A 10589-nucleotide genomic window follows, 5' to 3' on the forward strand; every position below is an offset into this window, starting at 1 on the left:
CTAGTAGTTAACACTTTCTTCCTCATTCACATATCTGATTTATTACTTAACTAATACAAGCCGTTGTAAAAAAAACTGGGCCGCCATCGCAGACAGAGCGGCGCTAACCACTTCAAGTAATGCAGACTTTTCCTTCTGTCTATTTCTTATGCAGTAGATCAAGTCAAACTCATTCCACGGAGGGCCGAGTCTGGGTTTTCTCTCCACCCTTGTACTTGATTAAGGTCACTAATTAGCAGTTGTGTAAAGTACTTAAGTTAAAATACTTGCAAGTACTACTTAAGTTGTTATTTGGGGTATCTACTTTGCTGTTTTATATTTGACTACTTTTACTTCACTACATTCCTTAGGAAAATATTGTACTTTTTACTCCATATTTTCCTTGACACCCAAAAGTACTGAATGCTTAGCAGGACAGGAAAATGGTCAAATTCACGTACTTATCAACTGAACATCCCTGGTCAACCCTACTGCCTCTGATCTGGCGGACTCACTATACACGCATGCTTCGTTTGTAAATGATGTCTAAATGTTTGAGTCTGCCTGTGGCTTTCCGTAAATAAATAAAAAATGGTGCCATCTGGTTTGCTTAATATAACAAATTTTAAATGATTTATACTTTTGATACTTAAGTAAATTTAAAACCCAAATATTTTTAGACTTTTTAGAGTTTACTGGGTGACTTTTACTTTAGTCATTTTGTATTTTAAGGTATCATTACTTTTACTCAAGAATGACAGTTGGGTACTTTTCCCACCACTGTTAATTAGTAAGGAACTCCCCTCCCGGAGTTGTCTAGGTCTTAATTGAAAGGGAAAAAACTAAACCTGCAGATACTCGGCCAGCCGTGGAATGAGTTTGACACTTCTGCAGTAGATGTAGGCTGTACTCTAGTCCAGTGCTTCCCAATCCTGGTGCACATTTTATTTTTGATACTATGCTTGATTAGTTGATTCAACTGTGTTAGTGCTAGGGCAAATATCTACACACCTTGGGAAGCACTGCTCTAGTCTGTAACATCCAGTACCAGTCAAAAGTTTGGACACCTACTCAAGGGTTTTTCTTTTTTTACCATTTTCTACATTGTAGAATAATAGTGAAGACATAAAAACTATGAAATGACACACATGGACTCATGTAGTAACCAAAAAAGTGATACATCTATTTTAGATTCTTCAAAGTAGTGTTGGGTTCTGAGAATGGAAATATACTTATTCATGTCACTGAGTGAGAGCGGGTAATGTATGTCAGGATATGTTATTGTTAGCCATCAGGGATCCTCGGAGGAGAAGAGACAGTCTGGTACCAGTCACCATGACAGCCGTGAGTTGGGGAGGAGTGAGCACTTTGGGGCAGAGGTCAGATGAGGTGAGGAAGAACCAATTTCACTGAAGGGTTTTGTGTCACAACAGAGCTGCATTGGCTGTTCCAATGTGTAGGAAGTGACTCCACATAGGAGAAAGGGTTAAATACTAGTGCTGGTGTGAATGTTTTTGTCGATTCAGCTGTTCGATCCTTTAGGAAGAATAAGCTTGGTTTGAGCTTTCAGTGTCCGAGTTCTTACTCTAATAATCAGAACCTAACAGAAGCCACCCTTTGCCTTGACAGCTTTGCACACGCTTGGCATTCTCTCAACCAGCTTCATGAGGTAGTCACCTGGAATGCTTTTCCAACAGTCTTGAAGGTGTTCCCACATGCTGAGCACTTGGAGGCTTTTCCTTCACTCTGCGGTCCAACTCATTCCAAACCAACTGAATTGGGTTGAGGTCGGGTGATTGTGGAAGCCAGGTCATCTCATGCAGCACTCCATCACTCACCTTCTTGGTCAAATAGCCCTTACACAGCCTGAAGGTGTGTTTTGGGTCATTGTCCTATTGAAAAACAAGTGAGTCTCACTAAGCGCAAACCAGATGTGATGGCGTATCGATGCAGTATGCTGTGGTAGCCATGCTGGTTATGTGTGCCTTGAATTCAAAATAAATCACTGACACTGTCACCAGCAAAGCACCATCACACGTCTCCATGCTTTTAGGTGGGAACCACACATGCAGAGATAATCCGTTCACCTACTCAGCGTCTCCCAAAGACACGGCGGTTGGAACCAATAATGTCTAATCTCAAAAAAGGACAGATTTCCACTGGTCTAATGTCCATTGCTCATGTTTCTTGTCCCAAGCAAGTCTCTTCGTCTTATTGGTGTCCTTGAGTAGTAGTTTCTTTGCAGTAATTCAACCGTGAAGGCCTGCTTCACGCAGTCTCCTATGAACAGTTGATGTTGATGGTTCTTTTACTTGAACTCTGAAGCATTTATTTGGGCTGCAATCTGAGGCGCAGTTATTTGCCGATTTCTGAGGCTGGTACCTCTAATGAACTTATCCTCTGCAGCAGAGGTAACTCTGTCTTCCTTTTCCTGTGGTGGTCCTCATGAGTTTCATGGCGCTTGATGGTTTTTGCGACTGTACTTGAAGAAACTTTCAAAGTTTGCCATTTTCCGTGTTGGCTGACCTTCATGTCTTTAAAGTAGTGCTGTACGGTCGTATCTCTTTGCTTATTTGAACGGTTCTTGCCATAATATGGACTTGGTCTTTTACCAAATAGGGCCGTCTTCTGTATACCACCCCTACCTTGTCACAACACAACTAATTGGCTCAACGCATGAAGAAGGAAAGAAATTCCACATTTAACTCTTAACAAGGCACACCTGTTAATTGAAATGCATTCCAGGTGAATACCTCATGAAGCTGGTTGAGAAAATGCCAATAGTGTTCAAAACTATCATCAAGGCAAAGGGTGGCTACTTTGAAGAATCTCAAATATAAAATACACTTTTTTTTGGTTACTACGTGATTCCATATGTTATAGTTTTGATGTCTTTACTGTTATTTTACAATGTAGAAAACAGTCCAAATAAAGACACCTACTCATTCAAGGATATCTAAACTTTTGACTGGTACTGTATGTCAGTTATTCCTTTTTATACCCTTGTTTATTTAATTTAGGCATTTGTATATCTATGTATGAGTAAAAATGTTAGGTCAATTGTCCAATACTTCTCTCTCCTGAAAGTCTGAGTCACATATACTGTATTGTATGTCTGTCAGACGCATCAGAATGAGACCCTGGCTATAATCTCTTTCTAAATTTCTCCTTCCTCTGCACCCCCTTCCTGCCCTGCCTTGACTGTGACCTGTGTGTAGCTGTGATGCTAGTCCTCACCCGCTCTCCCTCTGTGCGGGTGGGCCTAGTGAAGCAACAGAGCCTGCATTGTCAGTTTGACGTGGACCACAAGGCAGCTGACCTGACAGTGGAATGGCGTTTGCAACGACACGGTGAACGCACCACGCTCTTCAGCCACTCCAGCCGCTCGGGCCAGACAAAGGGGAGCGGGGTGCCGCTTAACGCCATCGGTAGGGGCAACGCATCCCTGACGCTCCCCCTCACCAAGCAGAGCAGCGAGGGGACGTATATCTGCCTTGTCTCAGTGCCTCCGCTGTTTGGTAGCCATGACATCACTCTGCACATTATGGGTAAGGTGGAGGGGTTAGGGGTCACAGGACTTGATGCAGACACATTTCATTGTTGAAGCTTTGCGCCATCATTTGCTCATTGAACGAATAAGCAAATTACTTTTATTATCACTTCCTGATATGGTATACACTTTTATGAATTTGTCTATCTCTATGCCATGATAGCCATAATATAGCCAGTTAAAGGTGTCATGGACTGCCATTTGTATCACCTTGTATATACCGCCAACATTCTCATTGTAATGCCAGTCATTTCTGACATTGTCCCTCAGAGCCGCCTCACGTGTCCTTGAACGTGGACTCTACCATCTCCCTGGTGGACAGGGGGGAGCAGAAGGTGGTGTGTGAGGCAGAGGGCTACTACCCCCTGGATGTGGAGATGGAGTGGTTCAGGGAGTCCAGTGGTGGAGGTGGAGGCCTCCTACCAGAGAAGCTGGACACTGTCCTGTACTCCAGCCACCGCCACCACCAAGACGGGACCTACTCTCTGTCGGCCTTCTTCCTGCTCCACGCTTCCCTGCATGACTCAGGCTCCAAGTACTTCTGCAGGGTGTCTCACAGCTCCCAGCGCATGCCCATCCGCAAAAGCTTCACCCTCATCGTCACAGGTTAGGTGTTTTAGGAACTTCTCATGGAGTTTTAAACCTTATACCCTTGATTTAAAAACCAGTCTGATTACGTACAGTGATACAGTATGCGTCCATACACATTTCTGCATATTTTATATACACTGAGTATACCAAACATTAAGAACACCTTTTAATGGTTGACCCCCCCCCCCCTTCTTCCCACATTGTGTCAAGTTGCCTGGATGTCTTATGGGTGGTGGACCATTCTAGATGCATACGGGAAACTGAGTGTGAAAAACCCAGCAGCGTTGCAGTTCTTGACACAAACCGGTGCACCTGGCACCTACTACATACTACGTTCAATGGCACTTAAATATTTTGTCTTTCCCGTTCACCCTCCGAATGGCAAACATACACAAGCCATGTCTCAAGGCTTAAAAATCCTTCTTTATCCTGCCTCCTCCCCTTCATCTACACTAATTTGAAGTGGATTTAACAAGTGAAATTAATAAGGAATCACAGCTTTCACCTGGATTCACCTGGTCAGTCAATGTCATGGAAAGAGCAGGTGTTCTTCATGTTTCCAACACTCAATGTATATAGTCTTCACAGGATATTAATCCAAATGTACTACACTGTATGCAGTACCAATTCATGGCCACTAGATGGCAGCCCCACTACCTACACAATATTCTGTATTATGCTATGAAAGGAACATGCTACAAAAAAAACTGCGTTGACTGAAACTTTGGATGTTATGTTTTATCAGAGTATGACAGTTGGAACGCTGCGCTGTGGTTGTTCTTTGGCTTTGGATCCATCTTGGTCATGGTGGCCATTTTGTTTGTGATGCTACCCCGCCTGAGCTCAGGTGAGCGTCTCCGGTTCACCACACTCTGTCCTTTACCTTCAGTCATTGCCAGGTTAAGCTTGTTAATGAGGTCACCCAATTGAGATATTGCTAATTATTGTTTGCTTGCTAGGACACCTTTTGAAACTTTTGAATGTTTTTCTTTTACAGCAAGAAAAGCTAATCAGGTGGGTACACATCTTCATACTTTACGCATGGTATACGTCATCCAACGAAATGCTTACTTGCAGATTCTTTCTCTACAATAAGAAATAAGAAAATATAAGCATACGAACAAAGTAAATGGCAGTAGAATAGGAAACATTGTAGCATAAGTATAATACAGGAAGGCAAAATATACAGTGCATTTGGAAAGTATTCAGACCCCTTGACTTTTCACATCTTGTTACATTAAAGCCTTACTCTAAAATTGATCAAATAATTTTTGCCCCTCAATCTACACACAATACCCCATAATGACAAATCAAAACAGGTTTAGACATTGTTGCAAATTCATAAAATAAAAAAAGAATTACGGAAATATCACATTTACGTAAGTATTCAGACAATTTCCTTAGTACTTTGTTGAAGCACCTTTAGCAGTGATTACAGCCTCGAGTGGTCTTGGGTATGACGCTACAAGCTTGGCAGACCTGTAATTGGAGAGTTTCTTCCATTCTCTGCAGATCGTCTCAAGCACTATCATGTAGGATGGGGAGCGTTGCTGCACAGCGATTTTTCAGGTCTCTCCAGAGATGTTAGTTCGGGGGACATTCAGAGACTTGTACCGAAGCCACTCCTGCGTTGTCTTGTCTGTGCTTAGGGTCGTTGTCCTGTTGGAAGATGAGCCTTCGCCCCAGTCTGAGGTCCTGAGCGCTCTGGAGCAAGTTTGCATCAAGGATCTCTGTACTTTGCTCTGTTTATCTTTGCCTCGATCCTGACTTGTCTCCCGGGTCACTGCTGCTGAAAACCATCCCCACAGCATGATGCTGCCACCAGCATGCTTCACCATAGGGATGGTGCCAGGTTTCCTCCAGACGAGACACTTGGCATTCAGGCCAAAGAGTTCAATCTTGGTATCATCAGATCAGAGAATCTTGTTTCTCATGGTCTGAGAGTCTTCAGGTGCCTTTTGGAAAACTCCAAGCAGGCTGTCATGTGCCTTTTTACTGAGGAGTGACTTCCTTCTGGCCATTCTACCAAAGGCCTGATTTGGTGGAGTGCTGCAGAGATGGTTGTCCTTCTGGAAAGTTTTCCCATCTCCACAGATGAGCTCTGTCAGAGTGACCATCGGGATCTTTGTCACCTCCCTGACCAAGGCCCTTCTCCCCCGATTGCTCAGTTTGGCCGGGTGGCCAGCTCTAGGAAGAGTCTTGGTGGTTCGACACTTCTTCCATTTAAGAACGATGGAAGCCACTGTGTTCTTGGGGACCTTCAATGCTGCAGACATTTTTTGTTAACCTTCCCCAGATCTGTATCTCGACATAATCCTGTCTTGGCGCTCTATGGACAATTCCGTCGACCTCATGACTTGGTTTTTACTCTGACATGCACAGTCAACTGTGGAACCTTATATAGACAGGTGTGTGCCTTTCCAAATCATGTCCAATCTGTTGAATTTACCACAGGTGGACTCCAATCAAGTTGTAGAAACATCTCAAGGATGATCAATGAAACAGGATGCACCTGAGCTCAATTTCGAGTCTCTTGGCAAAGGGTCTGAATACTTATTTACATAAGGTATTTCTGGGGTTTAAAAAAAATAGATAAATGTAAAACCTGTTTTCGCTTTGGCGTTATTGTGTGTAGATTGCCGAGCAATTGGTTTTATTAGATACCTTTTTGATTAAGGCTGTAACTATAAGAAAATGTGGATAAAGTCAAAGGGTGTGTATACTTTCCCAAGGTACTGTGTAGTCCAATATTTACACATGTACTGGAGAAGGTGGGATGGGGGGGCAGTGTGTAAACTGAGCAGTATATTAAGGGTTTGGGTGTGTGTGTGTAGCATGACTGTAGGGTTATCACGATACCAGCGTTGCGATACTGAGGTATCTTGGCAAGGAAACAAAACATGAAGCTGACTACATTTCCTGAGGAAATCAGTCCTAATGTTGTAAACAAGCAGCCTTCTGTTGTCACCCAGAATCACGTTTCTTTTCCAAGCTATAGCACACATTTGACATACTGTAGTTTTTTAAATTTAAAGGACCATAGCATTTAGTCTGCTTTGTTTTCCTTTTTGAAAATCAGGTGTTGTATTATACTGGTATCTTGACAACCCTACATGACTGTATACGTGTGGGTGTTTGTGAGAGACTTCCCTGCTCATTGTGTGTGTACTGTATCTCTCCTGTTCAGCGCAAGCCCTACTGAGAGAACAATCCAGAGTGGTCCTTCTCTTCATCTCTGGACTTCTCCATCAGATGGGTTATTTTGGAGTTAATGTTTCCCCTGAATCTCCTATTATTAAAAGTACACACAGTTTAGAGAGAGACTATCCCACAAGGTCATAGTACTGCTCTACGATGAGATTGTGTAAGGTAGCTTAATTTTCCTATAAAAATACTTGACATGGAATAATTATTTTATTTTATAAAAATGCATGATAATGTATGATATGAAAAATATGCACTAGGAAATTGATTTGTTTAAAATTGAAAAGCAATGGCACGGATGAGATTGTGAATATAAATGTTTATTATTTATTTGTATTTAATAATTGCTGTTGCATTTACTGTTTTCGCTCTAGAGGTTTCTACTAAGTTAACAGGTCAGAATGTGATGTCAAATCCAATCAGCACATTTCAGACATGGAATGCAACACAATGTGCTACACAGGGAGAGAAAAAAAACTGAAATAATTACGAGGATGAAAACCAAAGAATAACAAGCTGAATGACTGACTAAAAAGCACCCTAAGGAAAAGCATAGCTAAAAAAAGTGTCTTTTAAGAGCACTTTAAAATATGACCACAGTTTTTGCCTCCCTGAGGTTCTCTGGCAGGCAATTCCAGTGGCTGGGGGCATAATAGCTAAAAGCTGCCTTTCCATGTGTCTTGGTCCTAGGTTTTGAGAGTTCAATAGAAAGCCCCTTCGTAATAATCAGGTCCAGAGTATGGCTGCAGTTATGGGTGGGCCCAAAAACATGTTGGATAATGTCCCTAGAGCTCAAAAGATGCATAAATTCTCTTTGTCAACATGACAATTTAAGTCACCCAACATAATGAATTGATTATAGTTCTCAAGGACACTAGACAATAGTTCAGAGAAATCAGTAAAAAAAAGTGTGGCAGTGCTTTGGTGGCCTATACAGGGGTTATGGCGAGCACTGGTGTCTGCCATTTAAACAGTATAGCGGCATGCTCAAAAGTCCCAAAGTCGCCAAACTACAGCTGAGAGCATTAGTAAAAATGGAGACCCCCCCACACACACACGCACACTTTGAAAATATGTAGTTTGACACTGTCTTCTGCTGAAAGCCAATCTTTTTCCAGAGGCTTTGGCGTAATCTTGGTTAAGTCTTTAGTACCCTACATATGGAGAAATACTGTGCCAAAGCCCCATCTCTGTTTCTACATAGTTAACCCTACCATAAACACTTCACTCTGGAATGGCAGCTGTTCCCAAAGGGCACTTGGTACATTCCCCCCAAGCCATACCTTTGGGCACTAATGTTGGCACGTGGGGAGAAGTGTGGCTCTGGAGAGGCTATCATCACAGAGCAGAGCCAGTGTAAAGCTGTGTGCCTGGTGGGTCAGGAGTCAGCTGAGGGCCAGGGCTCTGCTCCGGCACACAGCCCAGCTCAGAGCTCCACCAGTGGAAAGGGCTGTAATGGGATCTGGGGGCTCAAAGATATACCGAGTAGACCCACGGGTAGTTCTAACTGAGCATCTGCTTCCAGTAAACTATGATGATGCACAATCTGGGGTCATACTAGGGTCAGGATTGGTTGTGGTCTAGGTCTATTATAGTCAACTATTGTTGTTGGTTACATATTTAGTCCCTCGGAAGGGCTCCATCGAATATAAACTTGGAAAGTAAAGAGACAGATCTGGATGGTAACTTCCCTTCAGTAAATGTTCCCGGATGAGTTTTGGAGATACTACTTCATCAAAGGGATTGTAAAAAAAGAATGTAGGTGTAGCTAGTTTATTTGCCAAAATGATTCATGCCAATTGTTGACAAGCATGCACTTGTTAAGCAGTGGTACAAAAAGTACCCAATTGTCATACTAGAGTAGAAGGATAGATTAGAGGTCGACCGATTGTATGATTTTTTTTTTTTTTTTTCAACGCCGATACCGATTTAATTGTCCGATTTTAAATAAAAAAATACAAAAAAAATATTATACTTTTTTTTGTTTGTTTTTTTGTAATGACAATTACAACAATACTGAATGAACAGTTATTTCAACTTAATATAATACATCAATAAAAATCAATTTAGCCTCAAATAAATAATGAAACATGTTCAATTTGGTTTAAATAATGCAAAAACAAAGTGTTGGAGAAGAAAGTAAAAGTGCAATATGTGCCATGTAAAAAAAGCTAACGTTTAAGTTCCTTGCTCAGAACATGAGAACATATGAAAGCTGGTGGTTCCTTTTAACATGAGACTTCAATATTCTAAGGTAAGAGGTTTTAGGTTGTAGTTAATATAGTATTTATAGGACTATTTCTCTCTACCATTTTGTATTTCATATATCTTTGACTATTGGATGTTCTTATAGGCACTTTAGTATTGCCAGTGTAACAGTATAGCTTCCGTCCCTCTCCTCGCACCTACCTGGGCTCGAACCAGGAACACATAGACAACAGCCACCCTCGAAGCATCGTTACCCATCGCTCCACAAAATCCACGGCCCTTGCAGAGCAAGGGGAACAACTACTCCAAGTCTCAGAGCGAGTGACGTTTGAAACGCTATTAGCGCGCACCCCGCTAACTAGCTAGCCATTTCACATCGGTTACACCAGCCTAATCTCGGGAGTTGATAGGCTTGAAGTCATAAACAGCGCAATGCTTGAAGCACAGGGAAGAGCTGCTGGCAAAACGCACAAAAGTGCTGTTTGAATGAATGCTTACGAGCCTGCTGCTGCCTACCATCGCTCGGTCAGACTACTCAATCAAATCATAGACTTAATTAAAACATAACACACAGAAATACGAGCCTTTGGTCATTAATATGGTCGAATCCGGAAACTATCATTTCAAAAACAAAACGTTTATTTCAGTGAAATACGGAACCGTTCCGTATTTTATCTAACTGGTGGCATCCCTAAGTCTAAATATTGCTGTTACATTGTACAATCTTCAATGTTATGTCATAATAAAATTTACGTAACATTCTGGCAAATTAGTTCGCAACGAGCCAGGCGTCCCAGACTGTTGCATATACCCTGACTCTGTTGCAAGAGAAGTGACACAATTTACCTAGTTAAAATAAATTAATGTTAGCAGGCAATATTAACTAAATATGCAGGTTTAAGAATATATACTTGGGTATTGATTTTAAGAAAGGTGTTGATGTTTATGGTTATTGGAGCAATGACAGTCCTTTTTCGTGAATGTGCTTGTTAAATCACTCCTCAGATTATATGCAACGCAGGACAAGCTAGATAACTACACATGGTTGATATTACTA

At 41.8% G+C, this 10589-nt stretch overlaps 1 protein-coding gene across 1 annotated transcript; it reads left to right on the plus strand.

The window, feature by feature from the left end:
* Nucleotides 1-22: 22 nt before the first annotated feature.
* On the plus strand, nt 23-8980 carry LOC112266807 (tapasin-related protein). The gene is made up of 6 exons (XM_024444634.2): nt 23-116; nt 3198-3527; nt 3800-4135; nt 4866-4967; nt 5118-5134; nt 7308-8980. Exons 2-6 carry the CDS (start codon nt 3203-3205, stop codon nt 7320-7322), a joined length of 795 nt encoding a protein of 264 aa, XP_024300402.1. The 5' UTR covers nt 23-116; nt 3198-3202; the 3' UTR covers nt 7323-8980.
* Nucleotides 8981-10589: the final 1609 nt, after the last annotated feature.

This window comes from Oncorhynchus tshawytscha, linkage group LG14, assembly GCF_018296145.1.
Source record: "Oncorhynchus tshawytscha isolate Ot180627B linkage group LG14, Otsh_v2.0, whole genome shotgun sequence".
Taxonomy (NCBI): Eukaryota; Metazoa; Chordata; class Actinopteri; order Salmoniformes; family Salmonidae; genus Oncorhynchus; species Oncorhynchus tshawytscha.

Excerpts from the sequence above, each read along its gene's own strand:
- LOC112266807 (XM_024444634.2), top strand. The coding sequence starts at position 3,203 with ATGCTAGTCCTCACCCGCTCTCCCTCTGTGCGGGTGGGCCTAGTGAAG. Across the intron at positions 3,528-3,799 it reads CATCACTCTGCACATTATGG|AGCCGCCTCACGTGTCCTTG; the intron begins GTAAGGTGGAGG and ends ATTGTCCCTCAG. Across the intron at positions 4,136-4,865 it reads CTTCACCCTCATCGTCACAG|AGTATGACAGTTGGAACGCT; the intron begins GTTAGGTGTTTT and ends ATGTTTTATCAG.